The following is a 24,046-nucleotide window of genomic DNA, read 5'->3' on the forward strand; positions in this document are numbered from 1 at the left end:
GTAATTTTCTTACTGGGTTCAAAAACTGCAGGGAAAACCAGCTGCTGAAAGGTAGCTGTGAAAGCAGTGATTTGTCAAAGCTGATTAAATTTAACATCAAAGAAGGGTTCCCCTGGGAGCCTTGGTTTGGGGGCTTTCTTAAGGGCCACAGCCTTAAACATTACAATACCAACAGAAACCAAATTTTTTTTTGGGGGGGGGGAGTGTGGATTTTGAAAGTCTGCAGCTAGGACATCTGCAGTTATTCTTCAAAGAGGAAGGACAGCAGCCTTTGCATTATAGATCAACTGCAGCAAAAGAAGGAAATCCTGCAAGAAAGGGGAGGAGCTATGGCTCAGTGGTAGAGCACATGCTTCGCATACACAAGGCCAATTTAAGAAAGGCAGGTAAGCATGCTCTGCCAGAAGTCTTGGAGAGCCAGTGCCAGTCATGAGCAGACTGTGTGTGCATGCCACAGGAGAGAAAAGAGACAGCTACACCTCTGGCTTGCCATGGCACCAAGTGCGGAAAATATAGGGCTTCAGCTGTCAAGGCAAAAAAAATGCTCTGTGCTGCCTGAGTCTTGACACTAATGATAGGAGTGGTCCAACAGCTACCCAGAGGATACTGTACCTTTGGATTTTCCTAAGGCTGCATGGACAGAAACATACAGATATTAGTGTAACAGAAACTAAGGCCAATTGCCTCTCCTTGTAGGTCAACATGGCTGCCTTTTGGAAAGGGGTCTGAGAAGTCCAAGGCTGCAACTTGGGACAAGCATGGGAATTAAGGCCATTCAGTGACAGATAAGCACATCACTAAGTTGAAAAGAAATGGAAGAAAGAACTAGGGGACACAGAAGGATTCTGTAAAAGCCACACGGTTTGTGTGTGTGTGTGTGTGTGTGTGTGTGTGTGTGTGTGTGTGTGTATGTGTGTGTGTAAAACAGGTAAAGCAGATGTGAAGCATGCCTGTAGGCACTTCGGTGTCTCTGCAGGAGTCTCTTTCTGGGACCAAGGGAGAGATTAGGCATTGCAGAGTTTCCAGTAATTTCCCCTTGAATACTTTCCTATTTGTGTCCTTCTGCCTTCACTTCTTTGCGGGAAATGAGAAATATCATAAAACAAGGCTTTCCTCATAATACACACTGCAGCTCCCAATAAGCTACCTACCACAGCCTCGAACAGAGAGCCAGAGACTTTCCCTGTCCATCAGACAAAATGCTTTTAATATTCTATTCTAGCTCAGCTTAAAATATCTCTAAAACATCCACTTGCTGCAGACCAACAAGGATACTACATACTAACAAACCTCTTTCTAAACACCTGAGCCTCCCCGAACCCCCTTCTTTAACAGGAAGATCTCACAACGGTTGAGTAGGCTGCACATGCTTTGAAGAGTCTTCAGGGAAGGCAGTTTCCTGCTATCCAAACTGAGAGCTTACAGATGGCAAAAGAGATCTCTGTGACCACTCTTTGAAATTAATCTGATTCTAAGGCCAGACAAAGCAAAAAGGTTAACTCTAAACTAAGGAAGCTTTATAAAAATAAACTTTATATACAGTTAATTTACTGTGGCTCTGTAAGATTAATTTATTTGATATATAATCCACTCTTCCAGAAGAAACTCATGGTCATGAAAGCCCTGAGAAATAGGATAAGCTGAGAGACAGTGACTGGATCCAGGTTACATGGGGAGTTTAATAGCAGAACAGGGATTTTAACCTGCTTTTCCATGGTTGTAGTCTAGTCTTTAATCAATTAATCAATCTGATACATCAAAGTTTTAATTACAGCTGAGTTGTTTTTGCCAAATAAAACTGGCTGTGACAGAATCAGAGATCTGGAGAGCTTTACTGTCAATATGCAGGCAACAGGTGGATTCTGCACAGCCTAATAGGTAGCATCATTTATTTTTGAATCTGGGCCTATCTTATTCCATTTTTGTTCTTTGCATGGGTGCCTATTTTCTGTAAAGGAAACAATCCATTTTCTTTCTGCCTCTTCTCATGAACCCGCTATTTTTTTTTTACAATGCAAACGGAGCTGCGCAGGCACAAACATCTCATTTTTCCTGTGTTTTGATTGTTTGTCCAATCACCACAGTCCCCCTTCTGCCTATTCCTGTCCTCTGCTAAGGGAATGCTTCTCATTGGTGGAGAATCTACAGCAACCCCAGAAGCCCAAGCAGGGCCTTCCCCTCTCATTTCTCTAGTGTGGAAAAAAATTAGGACTTTGAAACCATGACACATGTAAACATGAAGCATGCAACCCCCATCCCCTTAATGTTGTGATATACAAAATAATAAAATCTGTCCAAAAAAGGAGCAAAGCAATATGTCTAATCCACATCCAAAGGTGTGCATTTGCCTAGCTACCGGTATGTGCTCTGAGCACCCAAAAAAATAAAAAGAAAAGAAAATGGAGCCATTGCTTGCAATGACCCTGTTTGTTGTGAATCTGTTCCTGTACACATTTGGGTGAAATGGTGCTCACAGTCGCTGCCATAGGGAGAAAACTTGCTTGGGGGATGTTTCTGAAATGGCAGACTATCAAATTGGACAGCAGCTTGGCAGAAATGAAATTGGAATGACATACAGCAGGAGAACGGGCAGTGGGGCAGGAAAAATAAGGCAGTTAGGTGCCCATGCTGGTTTTTCAATAGTGGGTTCAATCAAAAATATCACAAATACAATGGGTCAATCCCGCTTTGAGGAAGGGACCCATGCAAAGTACTTTCCCAAACTGGGATATTTCCCTTCGTCAACTCATTATACTTCCACCGTGCAGAATCCACCACAGTATCCCCTCTAACAGTAAAAAACAGAGACAACTGGAAGTAACTCTGGGGCCTTGTAAAAACTGGATGGAAGTCACCATCCTAACAGTGGCTCCTGCTTGGCTGGAGTAATGTTTAAACGACCCAATCAGAGATAAAAATGAGCATTAGAGAGAGCTGGTCATATTTTAATGAGTAGTGGGTTGTTAAATCTATTCCTGTTATTTATTTATTTATTTATTAAATGTATAGGCCGCCTCATCCCCGAAGGGCTTGAGGCGGCTCACAACATGGCTGTTTCCAACAGCAGATTAATACAACATAAAAGTTAGGGGAAGTTTTCTTATAAAAACTGGTTTTGTCGAAGGCTTTCATGGCCAGATGTAACTGGTTCTGGTGGGTTTTCTGGGCTGTGTGGCCGTGCTCTGGTGGATTTTGTTCCTAACATTTCGCTTGAATCTGTGGCTGGCATCTTCAGTGGTGTATCACAGAGAAAAGTCTGTTTCACACTGTGTCTAAGTGAGAAGGGAAAGTTTATATATACCAATATACCAATATATATACCAATATATATACAATATACCACACTAAACTTTCCCTTCTCACTTAGACATGACCACACAGCCCGGAAAACCCACCAAAAATTGGTTTGTTTAAACCTTTTTAGTTTTGTTTAATTAGGCTTTTCTTCTTTTGGACGTATTTCTGTATGATATTTAAATTCTTGATTTTTGTATTCTTAGTCTTTGAAGGATGGCAGAGGACAATCATGTGAGTCTTTCCAACTGAACTGGTATCCCTTCTCTTATTGGTGAGCTCCTGCCCAACTGCTCACCTCACTTAAATTTACTCCTGCTTTGTGGAGCCTGCTTGCAGAAAACTGATTCTGATGTGACCAGGATAATGTTTCGAGGGCCGCAGTGTCTGTCAATATACCTTTTAAGCCTAGATGTTACACAGTAGTGGTTGGCTATCAAGACAATTACTTCTAAATGGTATTTTGGCTTATATTTGACTGAAATTGAGACTTTTTAAATGTTGATAATATGTCAAAAAGGGAAATGTGAGGGAGGGGGACTTTGTCTAACAAGGGATGACGTAGATTTCACATCATATATTTCAAGTTTTCATTAGACAAAAAAAATCCCTGTCCTTCTCCTTCAAAAAGACATCTTCAGTGACATTTTATTAATGCAGATATATTTAATCATTGACTAATTAGGGAATTATCCTAAGGAGGTCTACCTTAAAATCAGTCCCATGTTATTCAGTTGGGCTTACTCCCGAGGCAGTGTTCTCAGGACTGCATCCTATATCAATTAAAATGGACTATGCTACAGCCATGTGTGTTTCCATGTGGTGCACAAAAACACCTAAAGTAACTACAACAAACTACATCTATATAATTAGGGATTTTGTTACTTTTTCTTTCTCCATCTGTATAGGGGAAACAAGCACAAGATGTCCAGTATATGTACTTTTTCATTTCAGTACTACAAGTATTTAGCTGTGGTGTTTTGGGTCAAATCACGGTATTTTACTCACTTCTCTATCAAAAGGGACAACAACAGTGGCTGCTATCCTTGAGGGTGGAGGAGATGTTTATGTATGATGGCTTTTGTTAGACAAATGTTCAGCAACTCCCACAAGTTGAGCAGGTCAGAAAAGACAGTGACAGCCTCTTCCTCCTACTGCCCAAACGGTTGTTCTCAAGAGCTGGCAGTGCTCTTGACTGTCCCATATCCAGCATTTCACAGCTAAAAACAGAAGACAGGGCAGAGCCAACTGACCTTTCATGTACTCAATTCAGTGGAGTTTGGAGTGTGCAGTTCCTCTATGGTTAGCCTGCCACAGCAGGGGAACAATCATCATTAACACAGCATCAGGGAGAAGCCAATAGCTTCTGCTGAACTGGTAAAGCCACTCCAATTTGATTGAATGGCTACGCTCTGGGGAACTAGAGTCTACAGTATCTTGTATGCATGATGATGGCCATGCTTGCTTCTCAACCAAGGCTGCGCTGCTCTTCAGCTCTTGAACACAACAAGGAATTCCCCTTTGATGTGCAAAGCATGCCAGAAAGATGGACTGCCTATCACAAGACATTGCATGGGAACCTTCTTCCACAAGTGACCAAATGCCTTTACTCCTTAACAAGAGCAGCTTTGGATGACAAAACTTCAAATGTGTCAAGATGGTGATCAACTGGATAACAACTGTAAATGTACAGCTCTACATGCAGTGTTTCCCCGAAAATAAGACAGTGTCTAATATTAATCTTTGCTCATGTCTTATTTTCAGGGGATGTCTTATTTTTCCGCTCCACAGGTGCATGCTCTGGTGTTCTGGTCGACGGGCATGCTTCCAAACAAAAACTTTGCTATGTCTTACTTTCGGGGGATGCTTTATATTTAGCACTTCAGCAAAACCTCTACTATGTCTTATTTTCAGGGGATGTCTTATTTTCGGGGAAACAGGGTATCTATAAAATGACTGCAAACCTCAGTCAACCAACTATTTAACTCATTTAAAACACCCACATAGCCCACAATTCACTCTGGAAAAATCCTGTCTTAAGCTAATCCTGGACCAGATCCAGCCAAATGAGAGTCAGAAGAACTACCAACTTCACCTTTCAGTCACTGGGTGCCAAAATGCTGCTTTTGGGTGGCTGTACTTGTTGGTTTCCCAAAGATTAAACCTCTCACCTTATGATCTAGACCAGGGGTAGGGAACCTGCGGCTCTCCAGATGTTCAGGAACTACAATTCCCATCAGCCCCTACCAGCATGGCCAATTGGCCATGCTGACAGAGGCTGATGGGAATTGTAGTTCCTGAACATCTGGAGAGCCGCAGGTTCCCTACCCCTGATCTAGACTAACCTGTCCAATACAGCTAAACAGCTAGCAGGGGCTAGGCACAGACAGGCAGATAATGAAGGGGCAAGGGGCAACAACCCAGTTCCTTTCTAAAAAGGCCACAAGCCAGGTGCCTGGGAATAATGAAATCAGGAGCAAGGTGGGATGTTAGTGACAAGGCAGTGAGGCATTTGTACTGCTCGAGAATATGAACACTACTTCTACCAAGCGGCAGCATTCTAGGCCAGCACAGCCCTTTCCAGCTTGCATCCCATGGTATGTCAGACCCATACTCTTCCCACCAGCAAAGCAGAAGCGCCCCCTACCCATCTTTCTTGTAGAATTCCAACATCATGTTGTCCGTAGCCACACTGAGAGGTCGCCTGGTCTGATCTGGATGCTTGCGATCAGCGTGATCCATATCAGGTGAGGGCATGGAATTGTAATTGGCGTTATGGTTCACGTGCACAGGACTTCCATAATTCCCGGTCAAGTTGAATTCAATATCTAATTGGAAAGATCAAAAGGTCTGAGTATTGCTTAAGGTCTGTCCAACAAATTTATAATCAGTTAACCTTACCCAATATGGAGCCATCTATCCATGCTTTTACTGCGGTTAGCAATATTATGGGACTTCTGACCTAGATAATTATTCTCACTATTGCCATACAAAGAGGGTCAAGGGTACAACCAGGGAAACAAAAACTAGGGTAAGAATCTTGATTTGAAGCACCAGCAGCTAGTGAGAACTTATGGTTTCATAGATGCTATGACTAGGTTATTCCTATAAGGAAGAAACGGTATGCACTTCAAATATATTTGTGTTCATTTTTTACTCCAGATTTCAGTGAGGACATTATCCCAATGTTTCCAGGCCTCCATGACTGTTTTGGGATTTTTTGTAGTGCTTTTTTGGGGTCCTGAAAACTCAGGTCCATTTTTCCAGTGCTCCCCATTTCTGCCTTCACCAGAGGCAGCAGGAGCAGATAAAGAGGGAGAGGAAGATGGCCCAACTAAGCAGCTCTTAGTGTGGCCTATTATTTTCACCAGCAGGTAGACCTGGCTCTGTCCACCCTGCTATCAGTTGGCATCAGCTATTGAAGGGCGGGCTTCTACTCCCTTTTAAATTTTAAGGGGCAGAGATACCACCCAGGAGCTGTCCAGTAGCAAGCTTCCTCTGTCTCTTCCCCATTCCTGCATTTCATCAAAACTGAAACACTCCCAAAAATCCAGGGCTAAATGTTTGCTACTCCCAGAATTTTTTGAGTGCTTGGGGTCATTTTGGATATACTAGAGCTGACCCAAAACAGCTATTTTGGGATGAAATTTCAGGTTGGGTATATCTAAATACACACCTGTATAAAGGAAGGAAAAGGCTGGTTAGAGTATGAAGAACAGTTGCTGTGAAATTTCTAAAAGGAAACTCATCTGAGACCAGTTGGCTCTGGCATGCAAAATGACATCAGCAACAAACAGAAAATAAAATGCTTCCTACCTCCTGGGAAGAACCAATCTGCATGCTGAATGAGGGGCTCAATAATTGCAACTATCTGCAGGGAGACAGTTGCCATCATCTCTGTAATGTTTCTAAAAAAAAGGGGGAAGGAAGAATGGGGAAAAAGGAAGACAACAAATCAGAGTATTGAGGTGGAGCTTGCTGAGGGCCAGGAAGTCCAAAACAAGTTGAAGAGTCGTGAGACTGGAAGAGAGCTTTGCCCAGTTTCCTGATTCAAGGAAGCCTTCTCCCCTTCATACCACCCATGCAATATCCTTTTTCTACGTCCAGATTTTCCTATCTCCTCCCGGAGATCCGGTCTCTGGACCTCATCAAGCTTTGCCACCTCTGAAAAACAAGATGCTGCTCTGAATTATTTTGCAGACATTTTCAGGATGTACGGCAAGGTGATACGTACCAAAATCCACAATTCCGAAAATCCCAAATTTTGAATGTCTCGGGCTCTACTGAGGTCAACAGGAATAGCCATTTTCCACTTTTGAAAATTCACAAAATGACAAATGTCTCTTTAAAAAGTTTTCCTCAGTTCTCTGATCCTTTCGTGGGCCATCCCCAAAGAACTGAGGAGATGTGGCAAATGCATGCAGCAGTAACAGCTATCGATAGGCAGCAATGCCAGGCATTAGGAAATGGCTGCAATCTGGGCATGAACCATGGGCAGGGCAAATGCCACATGGGCAGCACTGGGCATGGCACAGTGGAACACAGGACAACTGGTGCTGGGGGGTGACAAATACTCTGAGTAGCAATGGGAACAGCACAGTTGAGTGAGTGAGCATAGACCTGGAGTAGCAGGTAGAAGATAGGGCAGCTGAAGAGGTAGCAGACTGAAGCATGGCAAAGCTACCTGTAGACTGGAGTGTGTTTTTCTCTCTTGCTCAGTGGGCATCCCAGGGAAGCCTGGGAATGTTAAGTGGAACTGAAGGAAAACCATTTATTCCACAGATCCAGGATCCAGACTGACTGTGTCTCCTGCCGAAGAGAACAGCTGGGCATACTAGTTGGTGGGCAGGATATTATTCCCACGGTCTCCTGGGCCAGATTTCACAGAATCTTTTCAGCCTAGTGAGCCAAAAGATCAGTCTCTTTCAGCTTGGAATTCTCTTTCCTTGCACGCCTCCACCTCTGCTTTGCGTTCCCTCTCAGGGGGTACCTCTAGGAAACCGCCTCTAGGAGACTGCCCCTTGCCATGCTTGTCAGGACACTATACCAGAAATTTTGTCATGCTGTTGCAGAGGCATGGAGGGACTTGGGCACTAAAACATGACTAGCGGCACTGTTGCTCCCAAGTGCTGAGGGCACTGCCAGATGCCTCCTCCTGACCCATTAGTGTCAGTCAGACCTTCTTCACTAGCTGCTGTTGCAAGGTTGGCTGGCACTGCCCGCCCCCCCCTTGCTGCTGCCTAATATCCACTGCCTACTGTTAAGGAAGCCACTCCACCCCACAGGGCCCACTTCATTCACCAGCTGCAGTGTCTGGTGCTGAGCCCTCAGGTGGCAAAGCATACTACTGTCGGAAGTCATATTTGTGCTTGTACATTGCATGCACTTAGCCAATGGGAAATCTGCTGTACAGTGGTGGACATGCTTCCAGAGCATGGATTTTGTGGGAGCTCCACTTTCCCCCTGCCTATTCCCACCTGGGATGGCTTGCAATTGACCCATCAATGCTGACTTAGGAGCTGAAGGGGTAACTTCAATTTCAATGGTCTTCTGGAACAGCACTTGCCTAAGTCCTCTCCATCTTCCTCCCCAAATCAGATGTGCATGTATGTGTGCACTTGAAGGAGAGTATGCCCCACAACAACGCTGCTGGAGCAAACTCTACATTGAGACAAATTCCTAGGCACTCATCTGATTTGATACAGATGGAGCACCATGGGATGCATTTGGAAAGGATATCTCATACTCTTTATAAATCTCTGCTGCCCAAACTGCCCTTGTTAACCTCAGTCCTGATGACATCCCTATCCTTCTCTCCCACATCAGTCATTTGGGGGGAAAGTGCCTTCCTCACCACCTTGCTCTGCCTGGCTTGCCCACAGGTACCATTCGAGCTTGAGTTTTACTCACACGTGCCCTGCCTTGAACCAGCTGCAACCGTATTGGTCTCTATGCTAGAAGTTACTGGGTACATGGGGATAACCACCATTATCCATGGTTAAAATCTATGGACTTTAAAACCAGATTCCTGAATTTATGAACCAACAAGCAAAGCTTATGACAAGGGACGCAATTTTTCAAGTTCTGCCATTGGGCACCCCTCGTTTTACGGGTGCAAATACTAAAAGGAGCAATGTGGAGAGCAGCCTTTATGATTCAGAAAGGATCAGCGCATACTGTGTTTTCCCGAAAATATGCCCTATCCTGAAAATAAGCCCTATCAGAATTTTTCAGGCTTTTTGGAGGAGACTTAAAAAATAAGCCCTACTCCAAAAATAGGCCCTACCGGTAGTTACAGATCAGTATGGTGTGATCCAGCAGTGGCAATGAGGATACAGTTTTCATCACATGTGACAGGGAAGCAACAGGGCTGCCGAGAGCCCGCCTTAATGAATTGTGATGGTACCTTATTTCCTCTAAAATAAGTCCTACCCTGAGAATAAGCCCTAATGCATCTTTTGATGCAAAAATTAATATAAGACCCTGTCTTATTTTCAGGGAAACATGGTAGCACAGCCATCTAAAAGTTCATTTTAATCATATCCACCTGTGACTGGAGTGAACAACCTCCAAGAGGGGCCTTGAGGTCTCCTTGAATTACAACTGACCTCCAGGTTACAGAGATCAGTAACCCCTGTTGAAACTTCCAGCTTTCGAGGTGGCTTCTGTGGTGTTATACCTCAGTGAGGTCCCTCCCCATCCTTCCCAGGCTGGAGTTGGCAACCCTGCTTGTCATACACTTATTAAAATTCAGACTTTATATAGGATTCCTGCTTTTCTACAATTCCTATTGTGTCCCTTGACAAAATCATTGGAATATTCACATTCAACAAACGGAATAATTCAAGATTTGTGAACAGAATGGATCAAAGGAGGCAAAGATAATGAGTATTTGAACATTCAGTTTCTGGGATTAGATTTTGTTATCCACTGTTCCCCCTCCCCCCCCCCCCCAAATCACTTTAGGCAACATTGTCAAAGGCAGAGTTCTAGAGCACACCCTCTTACCCTTCTGTCTGAGGCCACAGAAGGTTGGGCCCCAGAACAATTGCTATGTTGCTTGGTGTCATTTTGTTGGCATCTTGATATTCTGTTAACTTTGCAAGGAATTTGATCAAATATCTGCAAGAGACAATCAGAAGGCTGAGAGTTAAAGGGGAGGGAGGGGGTCCAGCATATGTTGGGACTGGCTAGCCACAAATGCTAATTCAGCACCACACTCTGTCATGGCAAATGTTTCATCCATTTCTCAGCAGGGACACCGAGACAAAATTCATTGATGGGGAGAGCCTTAACTTGATTGTATCATAAGCTAAAAACCACTCGTTGCCACGAATACTGCACAAGTCACTTTAAAAATATGTCAGTAGGAATCAAGAGGAAAGAACTCTCTCAAAGAACTGGTCAACACACTTCTTAATTTCCTGCCTCTAAATGGATGTGGGTGGGTACTGCAGCTCTCACTAGGTACAACACATCTACCTTCCCAGTACTGACCTTGGCATGAAGGTCCTGAAGTAGGGAATCAATCTCTACTCTGCTCCGTAAGAGGAATAAAACAGTATTTAGCACCAGCAGTGTCCTTGTCTCTCTGGATGAGGAAAGAGGGATGGGGCAATTTACTGTGCTACAAAACAAGTGTCTTGGCATTATTGCCCTCCTCTAACATAAAACATGACAATAAATCCTAGCACAAATCTACTTAGAGTATGTAAGTGATTGCATATGTCTATCTAGCACGTGCTCCTTCTGTGGTGCGTCAACTAAGAACAGTCTGTGTAGAACCACTAAAGGGTGGGGGAAATGATTCCTCCTCCAAGACCAAAATTTCATCAGAAGGCACTGCAAAGGACCAACAGCCCTCTAACACAGCATCCCTAGACTGCTCTGGGCCTTGTGATTCAAACTGCATTAATGCAAAGCTTGTCACTGAGAGGCCTTCTGGCAAAACTGAACAGGGAAACTTGAGATTTGGAGAGATTTCAAAGCCATCACATTCATATCTTGGAGGCTCCTCCCGGGTACAGGTCAGAGGAGGAGAAGAGGTTAGTGTTTTATTGAGATACAAAAAAAAGACTCTCTGAAACCAGACAAGCTCTTGCAACTGGAAACACCAGTATCCTTTGATAAGAAAGGGCAAGGGGAAAAAGTACTTGTATCTGACAGATGCTTCATAGGACTGAAAGAACTTGGCTGACATGCTACATATTTCGGTAGTCCTGTATGTTCAGCAGTCCGGCATGTTTTGGCAGGCCTGCAGCCATCCCTGACACTCCCAAAGCCAAGCAAAAGAACACATCTCAATAATCTCACTGAGAACTGTAGGAAATTGGCTTCAGCTACTGCACAGAGGAAAGCAGGAGAGTATCTTGCAAATGATTTACAATGATCTGCAATCCCTTACAGGCGGCTATGACAACACTGCTCTATCTCCTAGGTGTCCACAATCCCTGCTAGCAGCAATCTTGAAAGGGTGGCTTTTTGGATAGCTCTTTTATTTCCACGGTGTACTATAAACCACAAAATTAAAAATCAACAAAAGCTAGACAGCAAAAGTTTGCCCTTCAGCTGCATACACTTGCCTTAGATTGTTGAAGCTGGCCTTGGGCAATTTCTCCAGGGAATTCCAAAGGGCTTGTATTCTCTTGTCTTGGTCCTGAATGCTAAAAAGGCAAAAAAGTTGGATTAAAGCAGCATGGAGTCAGGAGCAGTCTTGGATTAAGAATACAGGGATTTTGCCTGTCTGTGGACAAAGCATCTTTCTCCCTTCTTCTGCCTGCACTCAGAGGCGAAAGCACAGACTCAGGTGTAAAGGGAAGCACCACACTTGCCCTTCATTAATTCCACACTTGAAATCTGCCTTGATGAAGACAGAACAGTCACTGTCAGTGCTTCACATTTCCTCTCGCTGGGGATGTGGCCACGGCGCCCTTGTCAAGCGATGTCAGAACAATCACAACTAGGGCCTATTTGCATAATCACTTAGCCGAGATGACAATCCGTGATCTCATTTTGGAAAATGATTTATGAACATGTTCTAGAGAAGAATGAAGTGAGCTAGCCAACGACACCTAGTAGGATTTCGGGGCTATGTTTCCCACATCTGCTGTCATGAAGGAGCCTTAGGACAAGCTTTAAAACTGGGGGGAAAGATGCCAGACATTGCTGCCGAGCAGTTACTGCAGTGGTTCTCAACCTTCCTAATGCCGCAACCCTTTAATACAGTTCCTCATATTGTGGTGACCCCCAACCCTAACATTTATCCATTTTACAGATGGAGAACACTGATGCAGAGAGTCTTAGGTGACTCCTGTGAAAGGGTCGTTCGACTCCCAAAGGGGTCGCAACTCCCAGGTTGAGAACCACTGAGTTATTCTCATGTGGGCACCAAATCTGAAGCAGCAAAAAAAGAATTTCTCACTACCAAAACAAACATGTGTGGCCATTGTTTGAATCTGCTGAAAGTTCTGGAAGTTGGAATAAACACTTGACTGATGGGCCCTCCGCTCAGAGGACATTAGTCATGCTCCAGGCCTACTGGAATCCGATTGATTTCAAGATGCAATCAGGATTCAGGATTTTGCATGAGAAGCAGGAGAAAGCCTAAAAGAATCAGTGTGGCCCAATTAGAAACTATTCATCTGCCTCTGAAGTATGTTGTTCCTATGTGCATTGTAAATTCACGTGAGTTATAGGGTGGCACGTAGCTTGGAGCTCACTCACATGTTACCAAACTAGCTCTGCAAGTTTACTGGAAATATTTACAAGGCAGCTGCTAGCTGATCAGTGGTAATTCATTTTGAAAAAAATCAATATTCTGTAAAATTAGTTAAGGCCTACGAAAACAGCCATTAATAACATAAAAATGTTTAAATATATTCAGGAGGGGGGTTTCTACAGGAAAATTTTCTAATTTGTCAAACATGATACAACTGCCAGTAATTCTATGAAAAGGGATGTTGCCATCAGCCCATTATTGACTGGAAATGTGGCAGATATGGTAGTCATTGAGTCAAAATTTGGAGCTCTGCCATATTTTGGGCCAGCCGGAGGAAGAATGAAAGTACAGCTGCCTGGAACCCAATCTTGTATATGTTTACTTAGAAATAAATCTCACAGGCTTTAATGAGGCTTATTCTCTACTGTGTCTCTAAAATGGCAAAGGAGAACTCCTAAAAAAACTCACTTGGATGCTTGAATCCATTCTTCATAGAGTTCAAATGTCATGAGTGGTTCAGGCAGCTCCCGGAGATAGGACTTCAGTGCCCCTACACAAGAAACACAGACTTTGCACTGCCATAGCAAATAGAGCTTTCTACTAATTCTACAGGGCAGATTTCCTTGCTGCCTTTTTACTGTTTTTGGGCAGCGGGGAATACTAAAACAATTCTTACTGCTGAAACAATTCTTAACCATCAGGACCGGAAACACATACACACATAGAGGCTACTACATATTCAGATCACCACGTGCTCCCTATCAAGAGACAAATGTACATAAATGTGGTAAAGAGTTTCCACTACATTCTTGCTTGGTTGTTTGTAGTACTACAAAACAGGGGTGGGCGTTCAGTAAATACAGATTGAAAAATCCTGAAGAAAGCTGAATAGGTTCAGTCTTTTTTAGGCTTTCAGGGCTGCTGGGGAGAAGGGGTCAAGAAAGCCGATTCCCCCATGCAGCTCTGCTGGCTTACACGCAGCCTTTGAAGTGCCATCCCGACAGGAAGCTCTGGCATGCGGCCTGCAGAACTGCTGGTGGAGGGCAGTTCTCTAACTCTCCACAGGCAGTTTTATTTTTCAAGTTCAGCTTTAAAAAAAAGTCCCCAAATTTTCAAAAACTTGAAAAAGCCAATATGTTGGTTTAGGTGTTTTGTGTGTGTGTGTGTGTGTGTGTGTGGGGGGTGTTAAAATATATCTGGGTTTTTAAAAGTTAAACCCAAAAATACCAAAAAAAAAAAAAAGGAGGGGGAGCTGCATACCCCTACTACAAAACAATGATTTTTTTCCCCCTCATGAATTCGTATGTTGTAAAGGTTGGGGTCATCAGTTATTTAATATGTGACAAGAGATACTATGGAAGGTATCCCCTTAAGCTGCAGAACTTAATGTCTAGAAAGTGGGCTCCGTGCAAAACATGATTCAGTTGTCAACCACACAGTTACTGTAGCAGGGACCAGAATACATATAACCTCTATTCAGCTGCAGAATTTTCCCACCAGAGCTGCCAAAGTCTTCTCCAACCCAATGCTAGACCTGAAGCCAGATTGAAGCAGATGCATCATCGTGGTCTTTCTATATCTGCTCAGGTACCTCTCACTCTAAACTCTTGCCCCAAAAAGGTAAATTAGAAAGCTGCTTTTAACGGGCCAAAAAGGTCTTTTTAAAACAGTGGTCTAATCACTTCCTCTGTTAAAGCCTTCAGGGTATACTCTCTTAGCTAAGGAGGCATTCACAATTCTCCATAGTGAAATACACAACTACATCTCAGAAGATTTCAACCCCCACAATACACATGGATCCAAAATAATGCACTGGACTTCCCTGCACCTTCATAATATTTGCAGAGTATCAATGCTGGCAAATACTTCTATCTATCCAAGATACTGACATTGACTACAAAGCTAGTCTAGTGTGCCAATGGTTTTCCTCACCTGCAATGGCATGGGGATCTGCCGAGTATTCCTGAACATCCACAACACAGCAGTCAAGGGCTGCCTTAAGCTTCTTGAGCTTGGAGGCTGAGGGAGCCACCCGGAACAAGCCCTGAAACAGACAGGAGAAACCCCAGCTTGACTTGACAATGCTCAAAATTGAAATATGGATAACACAAAACATTGTGATGAGGCCCAATCATACTGGCTAAGATGACGTGGTCTTAGGATGAACTGATAAATCAAGGAGAGGGGGATGCTGTCTCAATACAGACCTCCTCCTGCATGCCACATTCTAGGAGCATGGTGACACATGCTTCAATGGGGAAGGCGATCTCTCGGCCACTGACTGTCAGGTGCTCCTCCAGGGGTTTCCCAAAGGAGGGTTTTTCAATCCAAGCTTCTGTGGAAGAGAGTCCAAATAAGAGACATGAGATAAGAGATATGGCATTGGTTTACTATTGTTATGAGCTGCCCCTGAGCTTTGGAACACTCCACCTAGAAAGATTTATCTAGTGCAATCCTGACAACATTCAAAAGGTTGCTTTAAAGTTATGTATTGCCATTGACTTCTGGCAAATTATATCTCATTTTTTGGATGCTCTTGTTGACCTGTTTGTCAGTTGTCTGGTTTTGTGTATAGGTATATGAGTTTTTATTGGTAATTGGGATATTTCAGCCTTTCAAAAAACTGTGAAGTTTGATGGTTACAAAAAAAGGGTTTTATCACTTTTTGTTTGCCACTTTGGAACTTCATTACAACACAGGTAATCCTTTGTGTTTAGAGTAACCTTCTGCAGTACATGCACAGACACTGGAAAATGACATCCAGTCTTCTTAAGTAGAGATTTCTTAACATGCTTAAAGGCTGCTACAGAGATGCATGTGCCTCCTTTATTGCTGCTGGTCAGAAAAGAGATAAAATCCTAACCTTGGACCTTTTCCTTCCAGATCAAGATTTCATGATAAAACTGATGAATTGCTTTTGCAGCTGCTATACCGTAGCAATCAAAGCAACACCCAAAGTTAAAATGACATAAAACCCACAATTTAAAAAAGGAGAAATGGTCCAAACAATATAAAAGACCCAAATAAAACAATGGTCCTCATCCAAAAGCCTGTCAAGACATAAAATTAATTGGAGAAGCCAACCAATGTGTGGCTTGTGAAAAGCCGATGGTAAAATAATTACCACAGGAAAAAAATAGAATAGTAAGATATATAGAGAGAATGTGGTACAGTGGTTAGTGTCAGACCAAAACTGGGGAGATGGATTCAAGTATCCACTCAGTCATAAAATTCACTGGGTGGTCTTAGGCTAGTCACTCTGTCTCAACCTGACCTACCTCAAAGGGTTGTTGGGAGGATAAAACAGGAAGAGAGAACCATATACAACATACTGAGCTTTTTAGCAGAAAAGCACAATAAAAATGTAATGGACAGATAAACACATGAAGTGGACTTATGCTGAGTCAGACCACTGGTCCATCAAGATCCGTATTGTCTACTTAGACTGGCAGTGGCTCTCCAGGGTCCCAAGACAGAGGTCTTTCACATCACCTGCTGCCTAGTCCTTTTAACTGGAACCTTCTGAATGCCAACCTGATACTCTGCCACTGAGCTTCAGTGCCAGGACAGAAATTATAGATATGGGCACTTCATAACAAAATGGTCAGAGAGAGAGAGAGAGAGAGAGAGAGAGAGAGAGAGAGAGAGAGAGAGAGAGAGAGAGATGCAAATAAATAAAAAACAAACAGGAAGTAGAATGTATTTTCTAGAAAACAGAGAAAAAACATTCTTTGTTGGTCTGGCCAACAGAAATGATTTTTTGCCAAGGTATAGCTGTTTTGATCCTTTGGTAGATAGATGGCACTTAGACTTGGGATAAAGGCCATAAATGTCTGAATTCCTTCCAACAGCAGGCCTTTAGTGGATTGGTAAATGTTAAGCCTTTTAGTAACTCAGAGTTAGTCCAGATGATGTCAAGCATTTCAGGTTACAAAGGGTACAACAACCCAGAAAAACATCTTGGTGATATTATGTTTCTTACTCTTCTGCCTTTGGAACCCCCCTCCACTCCCTCCCCGCATTTTGGGGGACAACTAACTATTTGCAATCCAACCTGCAAAAGTTGACCAGTGCAGCAAACTGAGAGGGAGCAATCAATGGATCTTCTGATATTTGAGTAGGAAGAGACTAGTAAGTGGGGAAGAATTTCAGAAACCACAGGACCTCAGAAAGTACCATTAATTGTCCACAGCATCACAGATATGCATGGTAACGTAACAGAATTGCAGATGACTTACCTTGCTGCGCTTTAATCTGAGGCAACACATTCTGTAAAAGTGCTAATGACTTTCTGTGGTACTCAGCCTGCACTTCTATTAACTGAAAGAAAGTAAAAAAATTAAGGGCAGATATGGAGACCGTGTGTCCTCGAGACTGCTGGAATTTGACAGAGGAAGAAGAGAAAAGAAAAGGGAAGGAAAATTAAGGCAACAACAAAATGGCTGATACTTACAGTCTGAAAATAATTTGCATAGTCTATCTCTTTGGCCACAAAATTGTACATGTCAGCTGAGAGCTGATCCTGTGGGAAGTACAGAAACAATAAGCATATTATAATTCAAACCTCCGTGCAAGGACTGAAGTGTCTTGCTTTTACAGAAATTCAAATTAATCCTCAACCCTACCCACGTACACATCCAAAATAGATTGTTAATTAAATCACAATCTACCCAGAGATATTCGTCTTTGTGTGTCATTACAGTCAGCAAGTTGAGGTGAAAAAGTAAAGAGATATAACTGTTAACCCTGTCCTCCTCAAAGTATAACATTTCCTATGGCACCATCTACTCGGTTTCCATGGGTTACCAACAATGGTGTTTTCCTGTGTCGCTTTCCATAACGGATTATGACTTGACAATATATAGACCCATACACTGAGAACTATGCCTACTCATCAGACAAGGTCAAATCTTTCTATCTGCTTTGTGATCAGTCTCCTCAGAGATCCCTAGGAGCCGTTGCTTGGAATTCCTGGCAACACTTCCAGCACAACTCTGGAATTAAAATACACCAATTTTAAAGATTCCCCTACAGATTTTAGTTTATTTATTTAATTTTATTGTTTTTTAACTGCACCACTTAGGGAAATGTTTTTTTTTTTTTCCGCCACAATGTGATTATTTTATTTACTTATTTTAACTTGATTCTCCTCAACCTCTCTGTTGTATTTTAAACTCATGCCAATAAAAGGTTGATGATGATGATGATGATGATTATGACTCTTGGAGACCATGTGGGGAACAGGAAAAACAAAAGATACCCTGCAAATCTCCACTCTGTTTGCTGCTTCCTCCATCTCTTCCCTGAGAGCATCCACTTTGGCACCCGAAGACTGCAAGTTGCTTGACAAACCCGATGACTTGGCTGATTGCTGCCACCTACAGGAGAAAAAAAATGATATCAGCAACAGCTCAAGCCTCCTGCCACATGAGCCACACTGGTAATGAAACAGTTGTGGGATAATTGGAACTTAGCAGGAAATCCTTTGGAGGAAGAAAGTGAAAAAAAAATCCCTGAATCACCATGGGGAACTCTAAAATTAGATGCTTATGTCCAATCTTCCACAAATCCAGCTCTGTTTGCCGTTAAGACCAATGAAGCCATTTTACAACAGTGCCCCAAACTGAAAAAGATCTTGCCATGGTTTCTGTAACAGAGAAACATGCCTTCATTGATATTTTGTGTGCCTAAGACTGCAGTCTTGAGCATACTTACAAGGGATTAAGTCCCACGGGGGTCAGTGGAATTTACTCCTGAGGATATAGTCTTTGGACTGTACTGTTCAGAGGCTAAAGCTCCATTTCACACACTGTCAAATTTCCTGTGTCTCTCTTTTCAGGCAAACATTTTTAATGAGCATATCCTCCAGTAAGAATGGTCCAACTATCATTCACAGTTGATATCAGACGAAGCTGATCCAAGCAGCCCCTCTGCACACTGCTGCCAATTGAGTGGGGGGCCTTTCTTTATCTTATTGGAAGAGTTGAATGCATCCCCACCAGATCCGGGGGGGGGGGGGACACTGATTTTGGCCCTGTTATGAATGTCCTCCCTTTATTTGACAGGTCAAGCCTGTTCTTTAAAATCTGTCCAAAGGAAAATAATTGGGGGGGGGGGGTTGACAGAATTTTTTTTTAATCAGAAATCAACTTTCTGGCATACCTCCTTGAAACAGAAGTTATAAATATGAGAGATGTGTGCTAAACACTGCTTTGTTTCAAACTCTCTTTTGTACTAAATACCCTACTCATTCACTCATCAACCTTTTATTGGCAGAGTAAATACACTATTCAAAATTATACTTAATGGTTTGTGATGAGACAATGATGAATTCCTCCCCACCCCCATATGGTAGCTCTGGCCTTACGCTGCTTGATAATGGGGATAACGGGGATGGGATGGAAAGCAGCTTCCTGTGTGATGACAAGTGTGCTTCAATTCCCCTCCAGAGAGGCCATCTGTGCATAATTTTCACTTCACCGGGGCAAACTTATCCTAACCTCAGTTCAGAGAATTTTGATTGATTTAGCTTTTATTATTGGTAGTCCTATTTGAAGTTTTAAAACTGTAACTTTTACGAGTTTTATAATTATAGTTTTTACTGGTTTTTATTTTGTTTTGACAACTTTTTATTTATATTGTAAGCTGCCTTGAGTACCACAGAGGAGAAAGGTATTTAATATATGTTACAAAAGAGAGAGAGAGAGAGCACGAACGAACGAACGAACGAACGAACCCACCCACCCACGAAAGAAAGAAAGAAAGAAAGAAAGAAAGAAAGAAAGAAAGAAAGAAAGAAAGAAAGAAAGAAAGAAAGAAAGAAAGAAAGAAAGAAAGAAAGAAAAGAGGCCTGGAGTTACAGTACAGCCTGCCCAATGTAGGATTAAGAAAAATGTTTGTACCTGGAAGTGGAAAGTTCTCCCATGCCTACAATCTGGCATTTTTTTTTTAAAAAAAACCCTCTACTAACTCAAAACCTCCAGTCACAGCAGTTAGTTGCTTATAACCATTCTCAAATGGGGAGATTGTTCCCACAATACAAGAAATTCAATTTGGACAGAAAGCTGAAACAGGAAAACTGTGGTATGTTTTCTCTCACATCATTTTCTCCCTGAAGCCCAGACAGCATTAAGCTCTTGCAGCTCTGTCATACTGACAACTGATAGAGCGTCAAAGATGACAGCATGGCCTACATATGACACTCAATATTCTAACAGAAGAAAAAGCAGAAGGCTCAATCCTAGCCCCATCAGGCTCCCTTATGACTCTAATCCAGCAAGGTGGCTCTCAGTGATCCTCTAATAATAATAAAAAAACTGAAGCTTCCTTTGCTGCCAGAAAAAAAAAACCAAGGAAATTCTGTAGGACAAGTAACTTTATGCTTGGCTGCGACAGAGTGTAGCATACAGGATTAACCAACTGGGAAATTCTCAGAGTTTCAACTCTGCTACCATTTCTGTGTAAAGAAATGAACTGTTTCACCAGTTAGAGGTCTGAATGGGCCATTGAAAGGGCTGCATCTATTAGATGAAAGTTACTCCAATCTAAGCCCATTCATTTCAGTGGGCTTAGACTGCTTAAAATTGCACTGTACATGAGTAACTTTCCCCAGATTACAATCTTCTCCAGGGCTACAGGTTTTTAAGGTTGCTTAACTGCACTAGTATAAACAAAATTTAGAGGTAGCCGACTGAAAAAGAACAAATGTCTTACCTTGTTTTCGAAGAATCCATGTCCAGAACTAATTTTGCTAAATGCTTCCTTTGTTTTTGAATATTTGGGATTTCTACCTGAAATTAAGTAGACAGAAAGAAAGACAGTAGCAGGGATAAATTCTGCACAGAATTGCCAAAGGTATCTCATTAACTGAATCCCAATATGACAAAAGTGAATTCTCAGGATTTCAAAGGCCAACAGCAGCACCTAGGAGTCCATGGGCCCCCTGTGAGCTGCCCAACCTCTAAGATCCTTCAACCCCCCCCCCCCCCCCGCCCCAGCAACTTCTGTTGCTGCATTCTCATATGCTGATATAAAAACTACATTACTGGAAAAAGAAGGAAAACTGCAAAAATGAAGTGCTGAGCACCTACTCAAATCTTCATTCAGATGCACCCCTGAAATAATAGTTTCAGAGGGTAGCTATGTTAGTTTACCATCACACAACTAGATCCAAATCCAGTAGCACCTCACAAACCAACACAATTTCCAGGGTATGAACTTTCCAGAGTCAGAGCTCCCTTTGTCAAAGGAGCCTTGACCCTCGAAAGTTTATATGCTGAAAATCCTGTTGATCTGTAAAGTGCTACTTGACTTGAATCTAGTTATCTCATTGAAACAATGTCGTGTCTGTTCAGGGTTTCCAGGATCATTCAGCTACCAGGACACAGAAGAAAAGATAAGTTAAGACAGATGTGCTCACAAACTCAGAATACATGTCAGGCCAATTCACAATGTCCAGGCAGCAGGTATGTGGCTTTTCAGTCAGATGGGTTTCAGAATTGCGTAATAGGAACTTAATCCTGAGGAATGTGAAGGCCCAACTTGGATTTGATTTCAGTGCATAAGAAGGGGCTCTAGCCCTCTCTCCTTCAGGATCATTTTCTTGACCAGAAACAATGTAGGAAAGTGCTATTTCCCTGTTAGGGGAACAATTGCATACTCAGTACATATCATGAAGTTGCCAGCACACCACTATATTTATGTTTACTGCCCTACTGTTTTAGTTATGTTAATATTATTTTATTGATGCAAATTCTGCTATGGATTTTTTTAATGTTTTCACTGTTTTGTAAGCTGCCATGGGAGTGTATTGTCGAAGGCTTTTATGGCCGGATTCAACTAGTTGTTGTGGGTTTTCCATGTGGCCGTGGTCTGGTAGATCTTATTCCTAACGTTTCCTCTGCATCTGTGGCTGGCATCTTCAGAGGAGTATCACAGAGGGAAGTCTGTTACACACAGTGTCCAGTTACACGGTGCGTAACAGACTTCCTTCTGTGATATACCTCTGAAGATGCCAGCCACAGATGCAGACGAAACGTTAGGAACAAGATCTACCAGACCACGACCACACAGCCGGGAAAACCCACCACAACCTTGGGAGCCTTTGGGCTCAGTATGCAGCTGAAAAGGACTTTAAAGAAATACAGTAAATAGCTAAGTAAATAGACAACAGCACCAAAATTCAAAAATAATGGGTGTGATATGCACATATACCTAGCCTGCAATTCCCAGATGTATTGTGATGAGAATTCCTCCTTGCCACTGAAAATGGTCTTCTCATCATAGGTTAAACAAAGAATCTTACAAACTTAGGCCCCTTCTGCACACGCAAAATAATGCGTTTTCAAACCACTTTCACAACTGTTTGCAAGTGGATTTTGCCATTCCGCACAGCTTCAAAGAGCACTGAAAGCAGTTTGAAAGAGCATTATTCTGCATGTGCGGAATGAGCCTTTGTAACTCATTTTTCACTTGCAGTGTGTATACCTCATGGAGCAGCAGTGGCGTAGGAGGTTAAGAGCTCGTGTATCTAATCTGGAGGAACTGGATTTGATTCCCGGCTCTGCTGCATGAGCTGTGGAGGCTTATCTGGGGAATTCAGACTAGCCTGTACACTCCCACACACGCCAGCTGGGTGACCTTGGGCTAGTCACAGCTTCTCGGAGCTCTCTCAGCCCCACCAACCTCACAGGGTGTTTGTTGTGAGGGGGGAAGGGCAAGGAGATTGTAAGCCCCTTTGAGACTCCTGCAGGAGAGAAAGGGGGGATAAAAATCCAAACCCTTCTTCTTCTTCTTCTACTACTCAAAAAAGGCAGCTGCTTTGTTGGCCCATATTTGCTGATTGCTGAATATTTTTAAATGGCAGTTATTAAAAGTGTTAACCCAGTTGCCAGAACCCAAATCTTGATCAACATAACTGGGAAATCCATGTTTGCTTCAAGAAAAGGGCACATACCACAAAGGTGTGACCTTTATAAACAGAAACTCAGAAAACCAATATTACGGTAATAAGCTTTGCCTCATGAACAGAAACAATACCTTAACCAATGTAAAAATTCAAGAAAATTAAACTCTTAAAAAAATTACATTGGGAATTGTTTATAATGTAATTGACAATGCACATTCCAGACAGCAGTAGAAAAATGTGCGTGTGCAGACAGAAAAAGAGTGAGAGAGTGCACATATGTCTGTTTATAATTCAACAGCAGCAAAGGTAAACTATTTTTAAGCATTCATAAGATGCTGCTTGCAATTGGAAAGCTGTTGATAATTTGAACAAGGATAGGTTTGACTTTTCTAGATGTGTGTGTGTTTCTATGGGCAAAATAAAAACAATACAGAAAATGAAAACAAACATAATCCATTTATGACACAAAGCAGTTTAAAATGTTTTCCATGTGTAAACCTGTACTGATGCTCTATTGAATGTAACAATTCAAGGACCTCACTGCTCGAGAAATCCTTATGCTTTTAAAAACATCCCTTCTAGGAGCTGCCAGTTGGGTGGGCAATGCTCCTAAGAGGAGATAGCATGGGCAGATCCTAAAATCAGCTGTTGATCTTTCAATACAGTTAGGAAATAAAACTAATTTTGCTCTCGACTCCTAGACCTAGCTTCTTGCCCCGCTCCGTCTTCTGTTCCTGCCTTGCTTTCTGGGTCTGCTTGACCCTTTCCTGCTTCCCAAACCTTGTCAGCAACACTACTTCAATATCACCACCTCTGCTTAGATTATTTTCACAGAGCTGTTTATTCGTGGACTCCTCACTCCCTCCAGGCAGTCTTGCCCTCTCCTTGAGTACAGCCTGCACTCTTGGTCTCCCCCTCCTGCTCAATCTCCAGACAGACAAACCTTGCCAGTACAGAACTGCAAAAGCAGTACTACTCATAGAGATGTTCAATGTATTGTTGAAGATGCAGTCACAGATGCAGGCAAAACATCAGGAGAAAATGCTACTAAAACACGGCCATATAGCCTGGAAACCACACAGCACCCCAGTACTACTCCTTCCTATCTCTACTCCAACATACTCCCA

The 24,046-nt window shown here is 42.6% G+C and overlaps 2 protein-coding genes across 10 annotated transcripts in view; one reads left to right on the plus strand and one right to left on the minus strand.

Annotated features, from left to right (window-relative positions):
• Nucleotides 1-19,952, plus strand: part of LOC125429801 (testis-expressed protein 47-like) — a 55,771-nt gene extending 35,819 nt beyond the window's left edge. The window contains exon 8 of the mRNA XM_048491279.1: nucleotides 19,658-19,952. Coding sequence (XP_048347236.1) covers nucleotides 19,658-19,666 — 9 coding nt within the window. The 3' untranslated portion in view covers nucleotides 19,667-19,952. The remainder of the gene's footprint in view (nucleotides 1-19,657) is intronic.
• ARHGAP44 (Rho GTPase activating protein 44) overlaps nucleotides 1-24,046 on the minus strand; it is a 117,433-nt gene that overhangs the window by 13,183 nt on the left and 80,204 nt on the right. For 5 of the 9 annotated variants that reach the window (XM_048491270.1, XM_048491275.1, XM_048491268.1 and 2 more), the window contains exons 6-17: nucleotides 20,726-20,802; nucleotides 18,273-18,390; nucleotides 17,466-17,534; nucleotides 17,251-17,332; nucleotides 15,220-15,347; nucleotides 14,945-15,056; nucleotides 13,481-13,562; nucleotides 11,877-11,957; nucleotides 10,303-10,416; nucleotides 7,111-7,202; nucleotides 5,942-6,122; nucleotides 613-630 (exon numbers count right to left, since the gene is read on the minus strand). In XM_048491270.1, coding sequence (XP_048347227.1) covers nucleotides 613-630; nucleotides 5,942-6,122; nucleotides 7,111-7,202; nucleotides 10,303-10,416; nucleotides 11,877-11,957; nucleotides 13,481-13,562; nucleotides 14,945-15,056; nucleotides 15,220-15,347; nucleotides 17,251-17,332; nucleotides 17,466-17,534; nucleotides 18,273-18,390; nucleotides 20,726-20,802 — 1,154 coding nt within the window. The remainder of the gene's footprint in view (nucleotides 1-612; nucleotides 631-5,941; nucleotides 6,123-7,110; nucleotides 7,203-10,302; nucleotides 10,417-11,876; nucleotides 11,958-13,480; nucleotides 13,563-14,944; nucleotides 15,057-15,219; nucleotides 15,348-17,250; nucleotides 17,333-17,465; nucleotides 17,535-18,272; nucleotides 18,391-20,725; nucleotides 20,803-24,046) is intronic. The other 4 variants (XM_048491277.1, XM_048491274.1, XM_048491276.1 and 1 more) reach the window with 1 other exon arrangement.

Source organism: Sphaerodactylus townsendi, linkage group LG03 (genome assembly GCF_021028975.2).
Source record: "Sphaerodactylus townsendi isolate TG3544 linkage group LG03, MPM_Stown_v2.3, whole genome shotgun sequence".
NCBI lineage: Eukaryota > Metazoa > Chordata > Lepidosauria > Squamata > Sphaerodactylidae > Sphaerodactylus > Sphaerodactylus townsendi.